The 24,135-nt window shown below is 54.4% G+C and overlaps 2 protein-coding genes across 15 annotated transcripts in view; both read left to right on the top strand.

The window, feature by feature from the left end:
* The window catches only part of HRH1 (histamine receptor H1), a 76,657-nt gene extending 59,305 nt beyond the window's left edge, over nucleotides 1-17,352 (top strand). For 3 of the 4 annotated variants that reach the window (XM_051851710.2, XM_051851711.2, XM_070051108.1), the window contains exon 2: nucleotides 14,364-17,352. In XM_051851710.2, coding sequence (XP_051707670.1) covers nucleotides 14,398-15,864 — 1,467 coding nt within the window. In that variant the 5' untranslated portion in view covers nucleotides 14,364-14,397 and the 3' untranslated portion in view covers nucleotides 15,865-17,352. Of the gene's footprint in view, nucleotides 1-11,089; nucleotides 11,149-14,363 lie in introns of all 4 variants that reach the window. The other variant, XM_070051107.1, reaches the window with a different exon arrangement.
* Nucleotides 17,353-22,307: 4,955 nt separating this feature from the next.
* ATG7 (autophagy related 7) overlaps nucleotides 22,308-24,135 on the top strand; it is a 221,684-nt gene continuing 219,856 nt past the window's right edge. For 6 of the 11 annotated variants that reach the window (XR_011379654.1, XR_011379656.1, XM_070051104.1 and 3 more), the window contains exon 1: nucleotides 22,308-22,435. The gene's annotated coding sequence lies outside the window, so the exon portion shown is untranslated. The remainder of the gene's footprint in view (nucleotides 22,436-24,135) is intronic. The other 5 variants (XR_011379655.1, XM_070051105.1, XM_070051102.1 and 2 more) reach the window with 2 other exon arrangements.

Here is a 24,135-nt window from a genome sequence, read left to right as displayed (position 1 = left end):
GGCACTTCTCTTCCCAGGGGTTGAAAGAGTCTGTCCTTAGATAGCACTTGCTAGAGGAAGCAGCCAGAGCTAAGACTTGCTGTCAGTCACTAGGGAAACCATCGCTGTTGAGACTGGCCAATTAGCCAGAGGACAGAAGGTTCTTGGATGGACTAGGACCAGGCCTTAGCTTTCCCCAAGGCACACTGCACACGAGGGAGAGGCGGGAGACTTGTGCATGTTTCCATCTCCAGCAGCAGCTCTCTAACAGGACACCTGGTACCGCATGATTGCTTAATTAATAGTTCCTGAATGGATTAATGGATTAGCATAACGTGACACCCTGGGAATGGTCGTGTTAGGTCAGAACGGTGGTGTGTGAAAGGCAGGATTCATCCACGAATCCATCATTTCTTGAGCTCCAGCCCCCACTCAGGTTTGGGCTAAGACTGTGGTTCACAACCACTGGAAGGATCTGGAGAGTTTTCAAAGCTCCTGACACCCAGATCGCAGCTCAGACTAAGGAAACCAGAACTCGGTGGGGGAACCTGGGCTTCGGTGTTGCTTAAAGCTCCCCCTGTGATGCCAGTGTGCAGCTGCAGTGGAGAGCCACTGGCCCAGGTGCTAGAGGTACAGGGGACTGTCACAGTGTCCGTATCTTTGTGAGGATCAGAGTCTGGGGGAGGACACTTGAATGCGTTAGTTCAGGAGGTTGCAGGGCACTGAGAAGCCGTAATAGATGAAAACAGTCACAAAAGATTGTTTAGTGGCCAAAAGATACAGGCAAGCTTGAAAGAGGAAGGAACTTAAGATGGGTTTTGTAGAATGAGTAGAAGTCCCTCAGTATCCTCCCCCTTCCTTCCTTCTCTTTTCTTTCCCATCTTCTTCATCAACCTTTCCATATCCCCCTGTCTCCTTTCCTTCCTTCTCACCTACTTGGTTCCTTTTGGGCTCCAAAGCAGATCCAGAAGAAGACAATGAGCAACAAAAATCAAGTTCCTATCTTTGAGGTGCGTCCTCTTCCAGGAAAAGAGAAGAGCCCCTGCGGAGCCCCAGATGCTACAAGCAGCAGAGTGTGGGGGGCCTGCGACCTCGTTTTCAGGGGGCTAGTGGGGCAGACTTGAAGGAAATGTCACAGCAGTGTGTGAACCTTTGCTTCGAGACATTTAGGGGCAAACACCACTAGGAGATCAAAAGCAGTCTCCCAATGGCACACCCACGTCATGCTGATAAGCACTGACTCCCTGGTTTTTTATTATATTTTAGTCCCTCTGATTATCCTCAAGAGTTTTAATGTGGTGCTTTCTTACATTTGTGAGTCTTTCTCTTTAACAAAGCGAAATCTTCACAATATCTGGCTGACCATAATGACACTATTTTGTTGTCGTCCTATTTATTCTTAATCCTTCTTTCCCCAGAGCAGGTCGAGCTCTTCTAGTTTCTTTGCCTTGCTGTGCAAGTTTTAGAATAGCCTTATCTGTGTCCCTGAGACGCCTTGCTGAGATCTTGATAGGAATTGCATTAAACTTATACACTGATTTGGGGAGAATTGATACTTAGTCTGTTGAGCCTCTGATCCATGAGCAGTATATGTCCCTCCACTTAGTTACGTTATAGATTTCTTTCATCAGCCTGTTGTCACTTTCAGGCTATAAGCACAGGGTCTTCATCTGAGGGTGTACTGATTTCCTTTCATTTCTTAAGGATATTTTTGAGGAGTGTAAGATTCTAGGCTGACAGAGACTTTAGCTCCTGAAAAACAATGTTCCACTTCCCTCTTGTCTCCATGATTTCTGATGACAAATCTGCTGTTGTTCTCATTATGGTAAGTTGTTGTTGTTTCTGGCTGTTTTCGATACTTTCTTTGCCTGTAGTTTTGGAGAGTTTAATGATGTATGTTAATATGAGTTGGAGGGTGTGTTCCCTGCCTAGGGTTCACTTGGCCACTTGACTCTGTAAGTTTGTGTCTCTTGCCAGATTAAGATGTTTTCAGTCGTTATTTCTTTGAGCACATTGTCATCTTCATCCTCTTCCTTGTCTCTTTCTGGGAGACTGGTGATCACATGGTGTTAGATATCCCATTGTGGCCCCACAGGTCCTTGGGGCTCGGTTCAGTTTTTCAGTCTGTTTTCTCTCTGATGTTCAGATGGAGTAGCTTCTGTTGCTTTATCTTCTAGTTTACTGATTCTTCACTTGGTTCTCCCATCCTCCTTTTGACCTTACCGTGGAGTTTTTATTTCAGCTATTTTATTTTTCTGTTTAAAAATTTCCATTTGATTTTATTTCATATGTCCTATTTCTTTACTTAGCCTTTCTAATTTTTCATTTATTTCAAGTGTGCTCACATTCACACATTGAAACATTTTTGATTGCCTTTGAGTCTCGGTCAGATAATTCTGACATTGCTGACATCTTGGCATTGGTATCTAGTGATGGCCGTTTACAGTTCTATTTGAAATTGTGTGGGTTTCTTTTTAATATGACATATTTTTGACTGGAATATGGGCATTTAGGTATTATGTTAAGATACCCTTCTATGTATTTTATTTCTGTCTTCTGTTTTCTCTGGCTTTCTCTGGCAGAGGCTGCAGAGGGAAGTGGGACGATGTGGGAGCACAATTGCTGTTGACCCTGACGGGGGAAGGCCTGCTCATCCCTGCTGAGCAGAGGTGCGAGCCCCTGACCCTGACCTTGACCTTTTCAGATAACTGCCTGGCTGGAAGGAGTGGAAGGAAGTGCTCCTTACTGCTGCACACATGCCTCCTCTGGCACGGGGGCGTGGGCACAGGGCTTGTCACCCCCTTGTGGCTCCCTAGTAGGACTGTGGGGCTCCCATCCCAGCAGTTGGCCAGGTTGCCTTGTGATGGCTCCACAGGGCTGGAAGCCTTGGCTCCACATGCAGCCTCTGTGGCGAGCACGGGAGTGAGACAGGAGCATTTTCCGAGGGGTGTGGCTGGAACCTCGCCGTTGTGTTCTAAATGCTCATGGTTTTGCTAGGCTGCCCCATCCCTGGTCTCTTGGCAGAGACAGCAAACTTGAGCTGGGCTCTGTTTTGCCCACACCCGCTGATGGCTGCAAGCCTCTGGCTTCTCTAGCTCAGTCGCAGGTGTAGGCGGCAGTTCTTCCCTGCCTCGTTCTTTGAGTACCAGGTTTCCTGGTTGCTCTGCCTTCACCTCGCTGCCTGTCAGTCATCTTATGTTTGTTTCAAACACGGTGTCCAGGTGGTTTGGCTGTACTTTGAGGAAGAGTGGGAAAAGCAGAGCCACTCCATCTTCCAGGAGGCAGAGGTCTCAGGAGGATTTGAAAATCCTCCTGGCAGCCGAGGTTCTCCACTCTGCGAAGGAATTCTGTTATGTCTTAGGTATCACATCTGTGGATGACAGCAATATCCATCAGGGAGGATTTTCTGGATAGACGGATGGAGGGAGAGAGGATGGAAGGAGGGCAGGCGGTCATAGATGATGAATGAGTGAATGAGTGAACGAATGAATGAAAGAGTGGAACCAGCAGCCTGAATGGTTCACACCCACCTGTGCCTCTGCAGCCACATGCCCAGAGCCAGGGGAGGGCTTGACCAGCAGGTGGCGCTAAAGAGGATCTGTGGCATCGCAGTCAAGTCCCAGTCGGGCCAGGCCCGGGTGGCTCCGCTGAGGAGGAGGGGGGAATGAGAGCAAGGCCTCAGGCACCACCCGTGCCACCCCCCACCCCGCCCACGGCTTTAAGGTGGGGGCGGCGGGGGAGGGGGAGGCTGATTGCTCTTGTGAGGATGCCAGCATGGCGCTGATTGAACACAGAAAATCTCCCATAAAAAGTCCTCCGAATACAGTTCTTCCTCGCTGGCTTTCCTGGGCCAGGCGATGAGAGAAAACCAGGCCGGCGCCGCAGCTCACTAGGCTAATCCTCCGCCTTGCGGCGCCGGCACACCAGGTTCTAGTCCCAGTCGGGGCGCTGGATTCTGTCCCGGTTGCCCCTCTTCCAGCCCAGCTCTCTGCTGTGGCCAGGGAGTGCAGTGGAGGATGGCCCAGGTGCTTGGGCCCTGCACCCCATGGGAGACCAGGAAAAGCACCTGGCTCCTGCCATCGGATCAGCGCAGCGCACCGGCCGCGGCGGCCATTGGAGGGTGAACCAACGGCAAAGGAAGACCTTTCTCTCTGTCTCTCTCTCTCACTGTCCACTCTGCCTGTCAAAAAAAAAAAAAAAAAAGAGAGAGAGAGAGAGAGAAAACCAGCCCAGGCGTTTCTTACTCCTTTTGCTTGGCTAGGGTCCCTCTCCTCTAACTTCCCTTTGCCTTTTGAGGTGGTACTGCCTAGTTACCTGGTGGTTAGAAATGCAGAGACAGACAGACAGAGCTCCCACCACGCTAAACGTCCACAGCAGCCGGGGCTGGGCAAGGCTAAAGCCAGGAGCCTGGAACTCAGCCCGGATCTCCCATGGGGTGGCAAGGACCCGACCGCTTCAGCCGGCATCTGCTGCCTCCCAGGGTGCACATTCGAAGGAAGCTGGAATCAGGAGTGGTGTCAGGACTTGAACGTGGGTGTTCTGCCATGAAAGGTGGCGGCTTAACCATCAGGGTCAGTGCTTGCCCCAGTGCAGAAAAATTTTAAAATCCATGCATATGGGAGAGCTTCAGGAAATTCATAAAAACTCGTATTTCCAAAAAGAAAAATTTCATTATTTCAAAATGTTTGCCACAAAACAAGTGTCTCTGTATTCCATTTCCTGCCATCCTTTTGGAGTGCCCTTGTAAAATGAGGAGATCTTAGAGGTGCCGCACGGGAGGAAAGCTGAGTTATTCCCAGCCTTTCCTTTGTGGTGATTAACTCAGAGACGTTGTTCACAGCATCTCACCATGCCCCTGTGTGGGAAGTCGCGAGAGGTGTTCTGTTAAAGCCTCAGCATCGTCTCTCTGCTAAGCAGCCAGTTTGCTTCCGTTTAAGTGAGGTTGAGAATCTTGGAGCAGATCCTGTGTCCCAACACTGGTGTAGAAAAAATAGATGTTAACGCTAGACACAGGGGCCTGTGCTGTGGTGTAGCAGGTTATGCCTCTGCCTGCGGTGCCAGCGTCCCATAAAGGTGACGGTTCGAGCCTTGGCTGTTCCACTTCTAATCCAGCTCCCTACTAACAGAGCTGGGAGAGTAGTAAAAGATGGCCCAAGTCCTTGGGCCCCTGCACCCATGTAGGAGACCTGGATGAAGCTCCTGGCTCCTAGCTTCAGCCTGGTGCAGCTCCAGCCGATGCAGCCATCTGGGGAGTTAACCAGCGCTTCAAGCTAGGGCTTTAACCCACTGTGCCACAGCGCCAGCCCCAACCACTGGATTTTTCTTAAAAACAATTCTGTTGAGGCATAAATGACACATCAAGAAATTCTCCCGTTCCTAGTGAATCTTATGGCCCCATCATTGGCAGAAGTTCACAGTCATCAGAATCCAATTTTAGAACCTTCCATCGTTCCCAAAGATGCCTTCCTGCTCGCACCCTCGCCCCCAGGAAACCACTCGTTTGCTTTGTCTCTGTAGATTTGGCTATTCTGGACGCTTCTATAGATAGAATCACACTACGTGTTGCTCTTTGTGTCCGGCTTCTTTCATTTAGCCTGGTGTTTTTTGTGTTTCACTCTTGTTGTAGTTTGTGACGGCATTCTGCTCCTTTTTGTTAACAGGCAATACTCCATTATGTGAATATACCGGTGTGATTCCCCATCTCATGGATCATTGAATGTCTCAGTTGTTCCCCCTCTCTGACGGTTTTGATGAGCCCAGGGGCATTCGCATCCCAGCTTTTCTGTGGGCGCGGTTCTCTCAGCCATGGAGCTAGGTGTGGGTCACCAGGTCCGCTGGTGACTGCACTTCGTCATTTGAGGCACTGCCCGCCTGTGTCGCGCGGTGGCTGCGCTGTTTTGCAGTCTCACTGGCAGTCTGTACTGGCTCTGATTCCTCCACATCCTCACCAACACTGGTGGTTGTCCCTCCATGAACAGTAGTAAACTGCCCGTGGTATCTCATGGTTTTGATTGGCTGGTCCCTAACGACTGGCCGTGCTGAATACCATTCTGTGTGTGTGTGAGCCTTTCGCCTGTCTTTGGGGAAATATCTGTTCATCAAGTAGCCCGTTACCTAGTTCAAAATTAGATCCTCTTCTTAGGCTTGGGCTGGAGGAGTTGTTTTTTGGGTTTTGTTTGTTTGTTTGTTTTGTTTTTTACCTATTCTGGATACATCAAGTATATAATAAATGCATATTTCCTCCCATTCTGTAGCTTTTCACGCTCTTAGGTTTTTGGTTGGCTGGTTGGTTGGTTATTTACCTCTTCTGGATACTTGGCATACCAGATATGTGACAGGCGAACATTTTCTCCCCATTCTGTAGCTTTTCACGCTCTCCATTGTGCCTTTGAAGTACAAAAGCTCTTCATCTTGGTGAAGCCCAATTCAGCAGTTTTCTGCTTTTATTGTTGTGCCTTCAGTGTCAGATCAAAACAAAACAAAACAAAACTTGGCCCATTTGTCCAACTTAGGGTCCTAGATTTTCTGCTGTGGTTTCGCCTGTGAACTTTAACTCTTCCACTGCGGTCTGGCCGCGACTTGGAGCGGAGTCTTGCATTCGGCACGAGGGGAGGGCCTGCCTTGCTCCCCACAGACGGTGGTGGTTGTGCACGAGAGTTGCTGGGTTCTGTGTGCTGCCTTCTTTTGCCGGCTGTGCTCTGGCAAAGCTGGACACGAGCAAGGCTGCCTGCGCTCGGCCCCCACTCTCCTGTCCCTCTCTCTTCTGTTCACGAGCCCAGCAGGTGTCGTCACCGCACAGCCCTAGCTCCAGTTCTCCTGAAGAGAGAGCTGGTGTGATGGGTCTGCTCTGGCTCGGGTGACCAGGTCTAATCCAGCCTCGTGTGCCCTGGGCTCAGGGTGACATGGTTTACCTGCAGCTGCCAGTGCCCAGCCCTGGTTGGATAATGACCCTCCGAGAAGGAGCGTGCTCATGGCTGGACACAGCCCCAAGATGACCCTCCGAGAAGGAGGGTGCTTATGGCTGGACACAGCCCCAAGATGACCCTCCGAGAAGGAGGGTGCTTATGGCTGGACACAGCCCCAAGATGACCCTCCGAGAAGCAGCGTGCTCGTGGCTGGACACAGCCCCAAGGCATGTCGCCCAGTCGTGATCCTGTATTGGACATCCTGGACCCCCCAGGGACTATCTTGAGATTTCCAGTGAGGGACTCACAGGTCAGCTCCCCATGATTTGTTTTGCTTATTCTGTGCAGTGTTCAAGAGAACAACAGAAACAAATCATTGACCGTATTTAAAAGTCGAAAGAGTATTTCATGTACAAGGCTGGATGTCATGCCTCATTAACAAAACAGGCTGATGTGGACCAGCTACGTTTGGAGACAGCTGAGTGCAGAGAGGAGAGGCTGCCCAGGTTGCCCCAGTCCCCACCACTCCTTCTTGCTCCACACACACGTGCCCTGTTCTTACCTGACTGTGGGGGTGTTTGAGTGTGCACCTCCAGCCCTAGGAGAGTCACAGGGGCCCTGCCTGCCTGTGAGGTTGTCCACCTCTTGGTTTTTACCCCAGGCTTGGCCCTGAACCCAGCCTGCCCTGGGATTCCACATCAGCCATGATCCTTAGCGTGTGCGATTTTGCTGTTTGCAGTCTGCTGTGTGCACCATGGACAGTGGCCTCAGGTGTTTCATGGAAGTTGTCCGCAGGCCCAACTGCGTGGGAACTCATGGTGCTCACATGGCCCTTGTGCATGGCGACTGTTTCTTAGAATCAGGAGAAAGCCATGAACGTTCTGACTTACTTGCCTGCAAAGCAGGGACAGTGATCAGCGCGGCGGGTGCGACGCCGCGCGGGGCTCCTTCATTCCACGCGGGAATGCCTGGGTCCAGGAGCCCGCTCGGCCTCTGATCCTTCTGCCGATACACGTGCCAGGAAGTCCTGGAGTCCCTGCCAGCCCCCTGGGAGACCCAGACGGAGCTGCAGGCTCCTGGCTTCAGCCTGGCCCAGTTCTGGCAGTTAGGGCCAACTGGGAAGTGAACCAGCAGACAGAAGATCCCTCTCTGTGTCTGCCTCTCTCTGTAACTCTGCCTTTCAAATAATATTAACAACAACAAAGACACTCATGGAATTCTTGGGTCATACAAAAATAATAAATTGCTCCCACTAGCCAGAGAAAACTCCTATCACCTACCAGAGATCATTCCCCTTCAGCCCCAGCCTGTCAGTTACTAGAATTAACGTCACCTTTTGCAAGCCACATCCTTTGTCACCTTGGCTTTGTCATCAGTGTTTGCTGATGACAAACACACCCTGGAGCCCCAGAGTTGCTCCTGCTGGAGAAGGAATAGTGAGGGCACGAGAGAAGTGGTCTGCAAGGGGTGTCTGTTCTAGGGACCCAGGGAAAGCAGCGGCCAGGAGCTGCCGCACAGGCCCAGGCCCTTCCAGGCCTTGGCCCCAGCAGCTGTCACTGCGTGCGCCAGTCACCCAGTTTCACAGCCCAGCACCGTGTCTTGGTCCTTTCTGTCCTTTGCCCTTAAGTACCTCTCCCTTCCTCCTGTGAGCCCCTCCCCCTCCTTCACAACCCCACCCCCACAGCACTCCATCGCAGAAGCCCTTCCCAACATTGCTGCCCGGGCCTTGTGAAGTCAGCTCTCCTCCCACCTCTGCCCTGCCCCCTGCTGTGAGCTTACCCAGCATCCCGCTTGCTCCAGCTGCATTCTGGGGTTTTTTGATTTAATTTCCTGATGCTGCTTGTTTCTCTTGTGTCTGTCTTCTCTTGCTGAGTTATAAACTCCTTGGCTGTGTGGAATAGAAATCAAAGTTAGCAGTGGCTGCGGTGAGAGGGACATGAGGTTCATGGGGAAGGAGGGAGCCCTGTCATGGCTGGTCGGGTGTCTCCATGGTCATCAGGGACCTGATTCCCATCCACACTGCCGCTTCAGTTCCTCTTTCACTCTTCCTCATGGTCCCAGTGTGGTTGCCTAAAATCCACTCATTGTATCCACATTCATGTCAACTTGGAAGAATGAGGGGCCAAGGAAAATTGCACACCTCCCCTTTGGGGCTGCCTTCCAGAAGCTGCAGACAGCACTTCCGTTTGTATTCCCATGGGGACTTGGTCACAAGGTCACACCCAGCTACAGAGGAGCCCGGAAAATGCAGTCTTGACCCCAGGTGGCCATGGACTTGGCTAAAAAGCTGAACTTCCAGGAACGGCGTTAGCAGCTGTTGCCATAGTGAAAACCTGAGAGGTCAGGATTGATTCCTTTTTTAGCCAGCCTGGGACACCTGTGGGATGGTGGTGCCACAGCAGTTGATATTCGTAGAGCACCTTGTGTATGCCAGGCACTGTCCCAGGTGCCATCTAAAACTGCTGCAGGTTGACATGGGTAACTAATTGCCCTTGAGAAAGCTGGGGCGTTTCTCACGTGGAGTCAGATCCGTGCTTCCTGTCGTGAGAAGCCTGCTGTTTCTCAGTGTAGCTCATCGCATTGCTGCAGAACATCTAATTTTAGAAATCCCTGCCTAATTCTGAACTGCAAGCTGCGCTCTGAGCCTGGCAGTGGGGCAAAGTAGGTCAGAGTGCGCGGGGTCAGGCAGATCATTCATCCACGCCCCCAGGGGCATCGGGCGGTGTCTGCTAGCATTTCTAGGTTTCCTGACTGGGTGCCAGCTCATGGTATTTGTTCAGTAGCGGGGGGGGGGGGGGGTGCTACTAAACAGACAACGTGTAGGGTGGCCCCACACGACTTAACTTCCAGTGGTACCGAGGCTCAGAAGCCCTGAGTTCGTGGGAGAGACCTCACCTTGAATGTTGACTCAGCAACACTTCCTGGCTGTGTGGCCTTGGGTGAGCTGCCTCACCCCTCTGAGCTTAAACCCAGTCAGCAGACCTCCATGGTGAGTGCGTGGTGGGCATTTAAGAACCGACGGATGGAAAGCGCCAGAATCGGGGAGCAGGAGAGGGTTGACTCCTTCCTTGACTGCCTCTGTGTGCTTGCTGGCACGCAGCCCCAGTTGCACTAGGCGTATGTGGTCGGGCTTGTCAGAGGCCCCGCTCCAGCTAGCGGTGTGGGGACAGAGCCCCAGCTGTAATTCAGAACTGCTGGCTGCTTGTGTCCCGGAGCCTCTTGTGGGAGAAGGACCCATTTCTGCTTTTTCTAAGAGGTGGTTGCCTCAGGTCGGGCACACGTCGCTATCTTGATGGACCCTCCCCTGGCTTGCGTTCTGTCTTCCTGGAATACCCCAACTGGCCCACACCTTCTCTGTAAACTCAGCTTCAACCTCAGGAGGAGACCTCCAATCCTGCTGGGGTCTCCTGGCTGGTAAGAGACGACCCCAGATGTTTCCCAAGCTCTCTGCTCAGGAAAACCATCACGCATCCGCCTTTCGAATCGTGCACTCTCGAGGGCCTGAAAAGCATCTCGTGTTGCCTATCCCAGTGCTGGGAGCCTGCCTAAGACCTAGGTGGCTGGGGCTGGCTTCCTGGGCATGTGGCCACTGTGGCGCACGGTGCACCTCGCTGTCACCGTCTTGAAATTCGGAGTCCTCTAGAAATGTTCCACTTTTGCACTGAGCCCTGTAAATAGCAGCTGTTCCTGAGTGGGAGGGAAGTGCATGCTGGTTTTCTAAGACCCTGGAAGGAAGGGCAGCGCCCAGGGGGCCCCTCGGGTTGCCCTCCCTGTGTCTCCCGTCTTAGTGTTCTATGTCACATGGGTCCCTAGGGCTTTGCCGCCTTCCTCAGAACTGCCCTCAGCATTCCTGGGCTGAGCTCATCAGCTCCCCCCCTTTCTTGGAAGCGGCTCCGGCATTCCTACCCCAAGGGCCGTGTCTCCCGGCTGGGCTGCCCCGTGTGCTCACAGTCTTCGCCTTCCCTGGCGCTGGCCCCAGCTCTCCTCGGCTGCAGGCTGAGCTCACCCGTGGCGTGGCTGCCGCAGTTGCCTTTCCAAGATTCTCAGTTCTGCAGCTTCTGAGGACAGACGCGGCCCCTCCTCCCAAGACCTGTGGGTGGAGTACGTTCGGAGCGGAGAGACGGGAGGAGTACATTCGGAGCGCGAGACGCTTCGCCCGGTTATCAGGTCAGGCGTTTGCTGACTGTTTGCTTATCTTCCTGCAGAATGGCATAGCTGAGCTCCGCAGGAGGAAGTGTGATAAGCATGGAACGTCCAGTAGTAGGTGAGGGAGATAAACTCAATGCTGCGTTAACCTAACATGAAACATGGATAGAATAGAAGAGCCGGGGCACTGTGCTTCGAATACTGTGCACCTGCACCTAGATTATCATCTAACATTTGGTGGTTGTTTTACCTGATTATGTATCTGTTCATTTATCCATTGCTCTATGTAACAGACCATCCAATTTTGAAAAAAAGATTTTATTTATTTTATTTCAAAGATACACAAACACAGACACAGAGTTCTTCCATCATCTGGTTCACTCCCCAGATGACTGCAGCTGTGGGCGTGATCCAAGACAAAGCCGGGAGCCCGGAGCTCCATCCAGGTCTCCCATGTGAGTGGCAGGGGCCATCCTTTGCTGCTTTCCCAGATGCATTGGCCTGGAGTTGGGTCAGACTCGGAGCAGGCAGGACTCGAATCAGTGCTCCGATATGGGATGCTGACAGTGCAGGCAATAGCTTAGCTCACTGTGCCAAAACTTGCTTTTTTGATTCATTTCAAAGTCATAGGCCTGTGTGGATTTCACCCCTCAATACTCAATATGGTAATAAATATTTTGTTCAGCAGTCTCAACTGAATGAGAGCTTTTTTTTTTCATCAAAATGGGAAATGTAGATTGCTATATATAAGAATGCTTTCTGTCAAACATTAGTTGGTAATAGAATATGCATGATTTCAACACGGCTTAGCGCCTCTCTGTGTGCCAGGCAGTGAGGAGGGGGGAGAAGAGGCACCGAGGGAGGGGAGGGGGGAAGGGAGGGTAGGGAGGGAGGGAGGGAAGGAGGGAGGTCCGAGCGCCCTTGAGAAGGCCAAGCCATGGAGCATTTTAGGGAACAACTTCCACTGCCTCCCAACCAAAACAGTAAAAACAAAAATCCTGTAGTGACACAAGGGGTCTTCAAAGCGTTCATGGCAAATGTGTATTGTTAAAAGCAGGCATGGAGGGGCCGGCACTGTGGCGTAGCAGGGAAAACATCCGCCTGCAGTGCCAGCACCCACGTGGGCGCCTGTGTGAGTCTCGGCTGCTCCACTTCTGACTGAGCTCCCTGCTGATGCGCCTGGGAAGGCAGTAGTAGGTTATGGCCCAAGTCCTCGGGTCTCTAACACCCACATGGGAGACCCGGATGAAGTTCCCGTAAGTCAGAGGGTTGCCTTGCCTCAGGCAGCTCACAGCAAGAGGACACACAAAGCCACCCCCAGGGATGTTCCCAGAGACACAGGGGAAGGCCTTGGAGATTGTCCACATGACCCATGAGAACACAGAAATCATCCAGAGAACCAGTGGCAGGGACAGGCATCATGGCGCAGTGGGTTAAGCCACTGCTTGCTTCACCAGCACCCCATGTCAGAGCGCCAATTCGAGTCTTGGCTGCTCCACTTGTGATCCAGCTCCTTTTAGTGAGCCTGGAAGGGCATTGGAGGATGGGAGACCCAGCTGGAGTTCTACACTGCTGGCCTCTGCCTGGCCCAGCTCAGGCTATGATGGGCATTTGGGGAGTGAACTAATAGATGGAAGAATTCTTTCTCTGTCTCTCTCTCCCTCTCTCACTCTCTCGCTCTTTCCCTCTCTCTGCATTTCATGTCAATAAATCTTCAAAAACAAAGCAGCCAGCCCGTGCTGGGTGCAGTGAGTGCTACTGGTGGCACCTGGCAGGCAGACATCTCAGACATTCTCTCTGCAGACACCATGGAGTCTGGATTTTTGTCTTAAATTTTTTTTTTTTTTTAAATGTATCCTTCTACTTGGCTTGCCTGGCTTCGTCATGTAAACATCATTTTCAGGAGAACTTGATTCTGTTAGTGTTCCTCGGTTTCCTGTGAACTCACGCCACTTCCTGACGGGTGCAGAAATCCAACAGCGCCCCGCAGAGGCTCCCCAGTCACGGCGGGGGTGGGGGAGGGGGGAGGCAGCAGTATGCTTTCAGGCCCTACAAGCACAGGTTTTGTTACACATCGCTTGGCAGGGCTTGCAAAACAAAAGGAGTTTTCGTTCTCCAAATGTAACAGTAAAGGAATACATATGCTTTTCCAAACAGCACAGTCCCCTTCCTGTTGCCAGAGCCACTCTTCTCGGGAGATGCGCTAAGTCCATTCCAAGACTTCGACTCCTCTGGTTCGGCCCCGTGATGACCTCCTGCATACCTTAGGGATGCTTTTAGCTGCAAGTACAAGCCCTCTAGACAGTGAATTAAGCAAAAAGGGCCTGGGATTATTTTGCATAGTAGCGGGTGTGGTTGGTTCAGCAGCCTCCTGGTAATGGTGCTCTGAGCCGGCCTCTGGGTGGTTTCCTTGGCATTTCCCTGATGGCCCCATTGCCCCAGACATCACCACCTTCCTTCCTTTGTTGGAAGAAGGGGGTCCGTGGGAAAGGACACTTCTTGTGATTTTCCTTGTTTTGCTCCTTTGACAGAGGGGAAGAGCTTTCTTGGAAGGTCACCCCTGCTTGGCCGTGGCTATGTCCCTTGGCCACTGCTAGATGAGTCCCTGGCAAAGAGGAACTGGAGTGCCGTGCTCAGCTTCGCCCCGTCAGGAAGCATCCCACTGTCCCAGAATGTGTGCAAGATGAGACCTGTACAGACCATTATGGGACCTTGCTTTTGCCAACTCCCTCACTAGAGTGTACGCTGTGTGAGGGCAGAGATCCTGGTCTGTTTCTTTTAAGATTCATCTGCATATTTGAAAAGCAGAGAGAGAGAGACAGACAGACAGACAGTGTTCCATGTACTGGTTCACTCCCCAAATGGCTGCAACAACCAGATCTGGCCTAAGCCGGAGCCAGGAGCCAGGAGTTCTGTCCTGGTCTCCCGCACAGATGCGGGGGCCCAGCACTCCAGCCGTCTTCCACTGCCTTCCCCGGCACATCAGCGGGGGAGCTGGATAGGAGGCAGAGCAGCCAGGGTTGGAACTGGTGCTCGGGTATGGGATGCTTGCAGTGGAGACAGTGGCTTAACCTGCTGTGCCAGTCCCTTTTGTCTTCTCTCTTGTTCACTGCTATATCCGCAACAGCTAGAACAGCCCCAGGAATCGACTGAGTGGTCGTGAAAGGAATGCAAGAGTGAATGAGTCAGGAGGAAGCTGACAGGGCTGCTGGGGAGGAGCCGGCAGGGCCCACAGTGCCCAGCCACGTGCAGCCCCACCTGGTAAACGTGGCGCTGCCGGGAGGCCGCTGATCCCCAGAGCCGTGACCTTGCGCCTTCTGTCTTTTCTCCCAGGGAGTGAGCACAGCTGGAGAGTCCTCTTGTGCCAATGACCCTTCCCAATTCCTCCTGCATCTCAGAAGACAGGATGTGTGAGGGCAACAAGACCACCATGGCCAACGTGCAGCTGACGCCGCTCGTGGTGGTCCTGAGCACCATCTCCCTGGTCACCGTCGGACTCAACCTGCTGGTGCTGTGCGCCGTCCGAAGCGAGCGGAAGCTGCACACCGTGGGCAACCTGTACATCGTCAGCCTGTCGGCGGCAGACCTGATCGTGGGCGCCGCCGTCATGCCCATGAACATCCTCTACCTTCTCATGACCCGGTGGTCCCTGGGCCGGCCCCTCTGCCTCTTCTGGCTTTCCATGGACTACGTGGCCAGCACGGCGTCCATTTTCAGCGTCTTCATCCTGTGCATTGACCGCTACCGCTCTGTCCAGCAGCCCCTCCGGTACCTGAGGTATCGAACCAAGACCCGGGCGTCGGTCACCATCCTGGGAGCCTGGTTTCTCTCCTGCCTGTGGATCATTCCCATCGTCGGATGGCGTCGCTTTCTGCCGCACAGCCCAAGGCCCCGGGATGACAAGTGCGAGACAGACTTCTATGACGTCACCTGGTTCAAGATCATGACGGCCATCATCAACTTCTACCTGCCCACCGTGCTTATGCTCTGGTTTTACGCCAGGATCTACAGGGCTGTGCGGCAACACTGCCAGCACCGGGAGCTCATCAGCAGGTCTCTCCCAGCCTTCTTAGAGATCAACCTGCGGCCGGAGAATCCCAAGGTGGGTGGCAAGAAGCCCGGGAAGGAGTCCCCGTGGGAAGTTACGAAGAGGAGGCCAAAAGATGCAGGTGGTGGCCCAGCCTCGAAGTCACCGTCCCAAGTCCCTGCGGAGACGAAATCTCCAGCTGGGCTCAGCCGAGAGGAGGCCGGAGAGGAGGCCACGCTCCACTGCTTCCCAGTTAACATGGTGCAGACAGCGATGGTGGCCCAGGGGAGCAGCCCGGGCTATGCCGCCATCGGCCAGCCCAGGAGCCAGCTCGCAGCAGGGGAGCAGAGCCTGGGCGCGCGTCACATCAGTGAGCTGTCGGAGGACCAGACGCTGGGGGACAGCCAGTCCCTCTCCCGGACGATGGACTCCGACGCCACCACGGAGCCGGCGCCGGCCAGAGGCACGCTGAGAAGTGGGTCTAGCACGGGCCTGGATTACATCAAGTTCACCTGGAAGCGCCTGCGCTCCCACTCGAGACAGTACACGTCGGGGCTGCACATGAGCCGGGAGCGGAAGGCCGCCAAGCAGCTGGGCTTCATCATGGCGGCCTTCATCCTCTGCTGGATCCCCTACTTCATCTTCTTCATGGTCATTGCCTTCTGCAAGAGCTGTTGCAACGAGCACGTGCACATGTTCACCATCTGGCTGGGCTACATCAACTCCACGCTGAACCCGCTCATCTACCCCCTGTGCAACGAGAACTTTAAGAAGACGTTCAAGAGGCTCCTGCACATCCGTTCCTAAACGGGGCCTCCGCGGGATTGCTCGCGAGGCCCCCGACGAACCTGAAGGCTGAAAGCTGGTGCCACGCCAGGCTCCTGGGCTCTCTGGAATCAACGCCTCCGTGCCAGGGGCCGGGGAGTCAGGAGCTCCTTAGGCACCACTGGGAGCACAGCGGCAGGGCGGGCTGTGGAGAGACTGTTCTTGGGGAGAAAGCAGAATGTTTGCAAGAGACTCAGAATCTGCCAGAGCTCTCCGGCCTGCTGGAGAGGCCGAGCACCCGCCTCTCGCTGTAATTCAGGCTGCGGCCTGGAGCTCTGGGGCAGCCTGAGACCCGCGGGGGCGGCGGTCCCCTGGAGGGTCAGAGCTCTCTGGTCTCCTTGGTGTGGAGCCTTCACCTGTGGGCAGCTGCTGTCCCCGCCAGGGTCGCCTTGAGAGGCAGGGCGGCTTGGTCTGCGGTGGCTGCGGCTCCTCAGCACGCCTCCTCTGAGCCCGTTTCCCAGCTTGCTCCAGAACCAGCGTCGGAACCCCCTGGCCACTCTGCCTTATTCCTTCTCACCCGCGCATGTCTTCGACCTGATTGCAAACGATGCCGCTCGCACCTCCTGCATTTCCAACCCCAAGTTCCTCTTGGCTAGTGAAACAGCGGTGACGGACGCTGAGCACAAAAGAAAGAGAAAAAATAGTTTCAAATGGTTGCACATTACAAGCAAAACCTGGGACTCAGGGAAGAAAGCTGACGCCGTTTCAGCCCCAGAACACCGACGACAGGAAGGGGGTGTGACGCCCCAGCGTGCACGGGAGCACATTGAGGTGCCGCCAGGTGGAAGGAGGTGCCAAGGGCCGGTGGCTTTCAGGAGGAAAGTGAGACTGGAACTGCGTGGGGTTCCGGCTCATTTGTAACACGTTTCTCTAAAAGGCAGCAGTGAGTCCTGCTGAGCGGGTGTGTGCACGCATGCACACACACACACACGCAGAATTCCGGGTAACACGTTGAGAGGAGGAAGAGGTGACATGTAACACGTCTGCGGGCTCAGCAGGTGACTCCCTGAACAGAACGGTGTGCATTTTTATTTGTGAGTTGTGTTAGGTTTGTCAAAAAGTCGTGGTCTCTTGTCATCACACCTCTGCAGTATAAACTGGCCACGGCGTGGGGACATGCAGTTTCACTGGTATTTATGTTGGTCGTGATCTGGACATGGTATGTGTTTTAAAACTCACTGCTGAGCCCTCATGTGTGTGGCAAGCAGGAAAGCCTATACACGTGCATTTTGTGTCTTGCCTTCCTGTTTGCATGATCTGTTAAGTGGGGTCTTTTTGCTGACCTAAAGTGTGATGTCTGAGACGGCGCTGGCCTGTGGTTTGTTTGTGAACCTCTGGTCTGAGATGTATCAGGTAGACCCTCAAATATTCCAGGGTTTCATGGAGGGTTTCTCATTGGCTCCTGGTCGCAGTTGTTAATGCCTCTCGAAAAGGAATTACTTTTTTATTAAAAAGCTTCATTCTCACTCTGCCTTGCGTCCCCTACAGTTCTTGCTTGGATTTGGGGTAGGGGTGGGGCTGAGCAGACATCCACTGGGGTCTTAGAAGCCACAGCTATTCTGCTTCCAGGTCAGAAACCTCCCGCAGGCACGAGAGAGAACACACAGCCAGAGAGAATCGCTCCCCAGACCCCTCAGGAGCCAAGAGCAGAGAACGCTGCCCACTGGCCAGCAGCAGGGTGTGTCCTGAGGTTCGTGAGCCGCCGGAGACAGGTGCAGAGGAGTGGTCACGAGCCCTGCCTGTGGGTCAGAGAGACCTGCCTTTGAGTTTGGTAGGAACACGAAACGGCCAATAAACATCGATTGCCAGAGTTTAGGGAGCAAAGTCGCTGCTTCCTTTTCCCCTGAGTCTGTATCTGGTATCCGGCAGGTGCACCGAGGCAGTTTCAAAGTGGACTGAGCAGGTGCCAGGGGGTGGCCTGGTGTTTAGGAACAGGTAACCCATGCATAGGACTCTGGAGTGTGCCTCCTTGTCTCCCGTCACCTACTCCTGCACCCCCAGCCTGCGGGACTGGATTTGTGTTTGAACGGATGAAAAGCAATAGGCTAAGGTGCCCAGGCCCCCAGCTGCAGTCCATGAGGGAAGACGGAGTAGCTGATGGCTGGCGCAGCATCCAGGGGGAGCCAGGCTTTGTGCGCTAAACATGAAAATACACACGTGCTAGCACAAGGCTGTCACGGAGGCCTGGTGTGCAGGTGAGCACCCTGCAGGCTTAAGGCTGATGCACTTTGGTTATCCCGGTGACAGTCTGCCAAAATGACCAACTTAGCCAGCACTGCCTTCCTTGTCACTCTTCGCAAGGTTTACCACGATTCATGTCCGTAGCGTTTTGTGAAGAACAGTTTCCTGCGATTACCAGGTAACTGATGATGTGTGTATCCCTAGCAGCCTGTTGGGGAATGCGCCCTCTGTCTCGGTCTCAGCTCACCACTGCAAGAGAGGCAGGAGCCGGGTTCACGGGGCGGAGAAAGGGAGGTGAAGGGACCAAGGGTGATGGAGGGAAGACCAAGGGGCGGAGCTGGGGGAGACAGGATGGGGAGATGGAGTGTTAGAAAGGTGGCACTGAGGGGAGACGGTGGGGGACAGCGGGCGGTAGAGGGAGAGAGCTGAGCAGGAGAGGAGGACCCCGGAGGGCAGGGCAGAGCGTGGAGATGGAGACAAGTTCAGGGGGATGGGGGAGGCTGACTTGGGAAGGAAGACAGAAACGGAGCAGCGGAGAGGGAAAGAGTAGACCAGGCGGCTCAGTATTAATGCACTCAGGAAAAAATCCGCTTTCAGAAACTATTCTTCATGAATGTATCCATAAGTTCAATATAGTCAAAGGAAGAATAAACCGTCCTTGGCCTGTCATTAATAGAACCTTCTTCGAAAGCCTTCTCCAGGGTCAGGTGTTCTTGCAGAGTTGCAGCTTAGGAAGCCGCCATCTCATATCCATGGAGCTTCCTGGGAGGCAGCAGAGCACCGCCCGAATGCTTGGAGCCAGCCCTGCTAGGCACGTGGGAGACCCGGTGGCGTTCCTAGCTCCTGGCTTCAGCCTGGCCGTCTTGACTGTTGCTGCCTTTGGGGGAGTGAAGCAGCAGATGGAAGATCTCTTTCTCTCCCTCTTGTCACTCACCTTTCAAATAAATAAATACATACATTTTTTAAAAATGCTTCCCTGGCCGGCGCCACGGCTCACTAGGCTAATCTTCCACCTAGCGGCACTGGCACACCGGGTTCTAGTCCCAGTCGGGGCACCAGATTCTGTCCCAGTTGCCCCTCTTCCAGGCCAGCTCTCTGCTGTGGCCAAGGAGTGCAGTGGAGGATGGCCCAAGTGCTTGGGCCCTGCACCCCATGGGAGACCAGGAGAAGCACCTGGCTCCTGGCTTCGGATCAGCGCGGTGCGCCGGCCGCAGCACGCCAGCCGTGGCGGCCATTGGAGGGTGAACCAACGGCAAAAGGGAAGACCTTTCTCTCTGTCTCTCTCACTATCCACTCTGCCTGTCAAAAAAAAAAAAAAAAAAAAATGCTTCCATGAGGACTGTGGTGCAGCGGCTGAGCCGCCTCCTTTAACACTGGCTTCCTGTGTGGGTGCTAATTCAAGGCCCGGCTGCTCCACTACCGATCCAGCTCTCTGCTGAAGGCCTGGGAAGGCAGTGGAAGATGGGCCCAGGTACTTGGGCCTCTGCTGCTCAGGATGGCGTGGACACCAATTGCAGGGGCCTTAAGTAAGGTGCAGGGTGGGAGCCACTGTGGCATAGCAGGTAAAGCTGCCGCCTGCAGTGCTGGCATCCCATATGAGTGCCGATTGAGTCTCAGCTGCTCCACTTCCAATCTGGTTCTCTGTATGGCCTGAGAAAGCAGTAGAAAATGGCCAAGTGCATGGAGAGGCCCATAGGAAGGTCCTGGCTCCTGGCTTCGGATCGGCACAGCTCAAGCCGTTGTGGCCAGTTGGGGAGTGAACCAGCAAATGGAAGGCCTCTCTCTCTCTCTCTCTCTCTCTCTCTCTCTCTCTGCCTCTCCTTCTTTCTCTGTGTAATTCTGACTTTCAAATAAATAAGTCTTTAAAAAAAAAAAGAAAGAAAGGTGCAGGACCAGGAGCCACAGAAAGGTAGAGCATGTCCCCAGACACCGGCTGGCAACAAGGCCGCAAGACTACAGCGATTCTGGTCAACCCACCGTCCCCGGTTGTCTTGCAGCTTAGTCAGGGAGGTGACCTGCTCCCCACACATGTCAAGCCAGGCTCTGAAACCCAGAGAACTCTGGCATGACAGGTGTGGGCTACTAAGATTTTTTTTTTTAAAAGATTTATTTATTTAGAACGAGTTACAGAGAGCAAGAGAAGCACGCGAGAGAGTCCATCCACTAATTCAGTTCCCAAATGGCCACAATGGCCAGGGCTTGGCCAGGATGAAGCCCAGAGCTAGGAGCTCCATTTGGATCCTTCACATGGTGGAGGGACCCAAGCACTTGGGCCGTCTTCTGCTTCTTTGCCAGGTGCATTGAAAGAGAGCTGGGTGGGGCCGGCGCCGCGGCTCACGAGGCTAATTCTCCACCTTGCGGCGCCGGCACACCAGGTTCTAGTCCCGGTCAGGGCGCCGGATTCTGTCCCAGTTGGCCCTCTTCCAGGCCAGCTCTCTACTGTGGCCAGGGAGTGCAGTGGAGGATGGCCCAAGTACTTGGGCCCTGCACCCCATGGGAGACCAGGATAAGGACCTGGCTCCTGCCATCGGATCAGCACGGCGCTCTGGCCGCAGCGCGCCGGCCGCAGCGGCCATTGGAGGGTGAACCAACGGCAAAGGAAGACCTTTCTCTCTCTCTCTCTCTCACTGTCCACTCTGCCTGTCAAAAAATAAAAAAATAAATAAATAAAAAGAAAGAGAGCTGGATGGAAAGCAGGGTAGCCAGGTAGGGAACTGGTGCTCTGCTTTGGGAGGCCAGTATCACAGGTGTCTCCTTACCCACTGCACCTCGACGATAGCCCCCATGCACCCCTTTTATGTGTAGAGTTCAATGGGTTTTGACAGATTTGCGCACCTGTGTCATCTCTAACTTAATCAAGCTGTACAACATATCCATCGACTTGTGTTCCTTTGCACACAACACGTACACTGCCCCGTTCCGGCACGCCCTGGTCTGACTTTTCACACGTTCGTTTGGCTGACGTCAGCACTCCAGGTGAGTGGAATCACGCAGCACGTGTTCTCTGCTCCACCTGCATTTTGTCTACGACTCACTCACACTTCAGCTGGGTCCTGAAGACTGAGAGAGGGTCCCACGAGCAGCGAGGAAGGGGGCACGGCAGGGACGGAGACCCGAGAGCAGAGGAGGTGTTGACTCGAATTCATGTGCTGTGACCCAAGCCTGCGGTGTGAGGGGGTGGTGGGGACGCTTTCCTGGTCCTGTGCTGCAGTGGTCAGAAAATCCTTCCACCCTCTGTGCTTCTGAAAGGATTCACGGCAAAGCCCCAGATGCCTCCCTCATCTGCCTGTCTGAAGCCAGCCACAGCCCTGGATTCTCATTCTTTGCATCCTAAATGACGAGTTGGGCTACTTGTCTCCATCAGTCTTTCCTTTCCCGGAGCTGTCACCCTCAGACTGAACCAGCGCATAGCCCCCCCCCCCCCCCAAGGTGGCCTCAGGGCAGAACACCCGCTGACCTGGGCACCAAGCTGCCCTTTCGTCCCGCCTTCCTGTGTCCAGTTCTTTCGGCCTAACCCTCGAGACACCTGCTAATCTTCTGGCCAGAACAGCCTCCCTACTGCGGTCCCCGTTGCACCCCCCATCCATCCATCTTTCTGATACAGGATCCCCTTGCCAAGTCTGGCTCAAACAGGCTTTCAGGTCAACCCCAGCCCCAGAGAACTTGCGGTAAGCCCCCGAGCGCTCTCTAGCCTGTGCTGTTTGGTGAGGTAGGGTGGGGAAGCCGTAGCACCCGCCTTGCAGGGCCTTTGTGGGGTGGGAGGGGTGAAGCCTTGGAAACGTGCAAGATCATCAGTACGCCTGCCCGTTAGCCTGAGCGCACAGAGCTACAGCAGAGTCACTTTGGGAAAGGCCTTGGGGTTCTAGCCCCCAAACCTGCCCAGCGCTTCGCTCAACTAAAGATAGAACGAGTAACTTCAGCCCAGGGAAAGCGGGGAGCCATGAGAAGATGGGGATTCCGAGAGGCAGGCTGGTGGCTGCCTCTTCTGTATCTCTACTCCGGCTTCCATCATGGTCACGGGGCTCTGCTGACGCCACGGCACAGGGAAAATGCAGTGATCCTGATTCCTGCCATCTCCTGAGTCAAACGACGCGGTACAGAGCGTTTTCCTAAAAACCTAAGACACACACTATCGTAAGCGGCTTTTCTGACCAGCCCCAGGCTAGGCCCCGCCCACCTCCGGATGCCCCGCCTTCCCTACGACTCAAGCTCCTCCCATTTAGTCTGGTGCTAGGGACGCATTTCCCCCTCGGCAGGCGCTAGCGCCTGTGCGCACGCGCGCCATTCTCCCAGGCAGGCGGGGGCGGGGCCGTGTTGCGTCATCGGCGTGCGCGCTGCGGGCGGCGCTGTGGTTGCCGGAAGTTGAGTGGCGGTAAGTGAGCCGCGGAGGGCCTGAGAGGAGTAGGGGCTGGTGAGGGCGATTTTGGGGGTCTGGACGCAAGGGGAGCGCTCGGCGGCGGACGAGCGAAGCAGGCGGTCACAGGGTCCTCCTCCGGACGCGCTGGGAGGTCCTTCCACCTCCAGGCAGTTACTAACTCCGGCTGCTTTTCGGCCACGTCCCCTCGCGGGTCAGCCCTGCCGGTTGCCCACGTCGTCCCTCCCGGCCTCTGAGAGGGAGAGCCCGGCGTCTGCGGTGTTGAGCCGTCCGCGGCCTCTCCTGGCCCTGCCCTGGTTCGCTGTGTGACTGGCACGCCCTCCCCGTCTGAGCTGCTCCCCCTCGTCTGGGAGACGGGAATGAGAATCCGTCGTTCGTGAAGTGCGGGGGTGGAAGTCGGGCTGCTCCGTAAGGGCTCTGCTGAACTGGGGTTCTCCATCCGTGGTGTGGTGCGGGGGTTACGAGCTCGTGCTTGCAAGAGGAAGTCAGATGAGAAAAAGTCGGGGCGAGACAGTTGCTTCGTCGGAAGTAGTGTCAAGCTGTCATGGGTGCCGCATTGAGTTTGCTATGCGCAGCACCAACGCGTGTGTTAGAGAAGTGAAACCCAAGCTCCGTTTTGCGTGTGTGTGCGCGCAGTAATCTGATTTTCACACAGTGGGGATGAGTTCATTTTGTTTAGTTTTCTTTGAAAGAGAGAAAGGAAGAGAGACGTAGAAAGCAAGCTTGCATCCCATCCTTCTCGCCCCAATGCCCAGTAGCTAGAGCTGGGCCAAGACAGCCAGGAACCGCGTCCAGGTCTGCCATGCGCGTGGCAGGGACCCACGCCCCTGAGCCATCGCCTGCTGCCTGCCTTCCTGCACACTAGCAGGAAGCTGGGGTGGGGACTGGAGGCTGGACGCAGACCCGGATCCCCCCGTGCGGACGCTGGAGTCCCAGCGCCGTCTTAGCTGCTGCACACCTGCCCTTCGGTTTTTGGTTGTTAATCCTGCAGGACGGGAATCAGGCGTATCTGTGGCCGCCAGTGTGGGACCTCTGTGTCCCAGACTCCCTCTCGCGCCGACGACTGGCATTTCCTGCATGGCATCGCTGATTTCCGCAGGGACGGAACGCTCAGCGCTTGGGGTTGTGTGCTCCGGCTTCGCCCTCACCCAGATCTGACGCAGAAAAGTTTTAGGTTGAGCTGTAGGCGGTTCCTGGTAATCCGAGTCATCCCGCTGTGCGTCCCTCAGGCTCACGGGGCTCCCCTTCGATTTCCTTGCCCTGTGCTTTGGAAGGGGCTACGTCGTCTTCCTCTTCGTGCCTTTCCTTGGCAATGCTAAGCATATTCATCCACGCATAGTAAGCCCGGCAGCAAAAGAATCTTATCCTGTTTTATGTGCTGTGACATCCCCAGGATATAGAACAATGCCTAGCGTGTGTGAGGGTCCTTCAGAAAGTTTGTGGGAAAACTGAATTCAAAGTTGTTTGTTTATTTGTTTATGAGACATAAACGTAGGACCCACATCTGCTGTTTTACTCCCCAAATGCCCGACAGCCAGAGCTGGGCCAAGACAAAGCCAGAAGCCAGGAGCCCAGTCCAGGTCTCCCCCATGGATGGGACGAACCCAGCCCCCTGAGCCGGCACCTGCTGCCTCCCGTGTGCACAGTAGCCGGCAGCTGGAACGGGGAACAAGCCCTCTGGCTGCAGGCATGGCAGC

Source organism: Oryctolagus cuniculus, chromosome 10 (genome assembly GCF_964237555.1).
Source record: "Oryctolagus cuniculus chromosome 10, mOryCun1.1, whole genome shotgun sequence".
Classification (NCBI taxonomy): domain Eukaryota; kingdom Metazoa; phylum Chordata; class Mammalia; order Lagomorpha; family Leporidae; genus Oryctolagus; species Oryctolagus cuniculus.
This window is presented reverse-complemented; position numbering and strand designations above follow the sequence as displayed.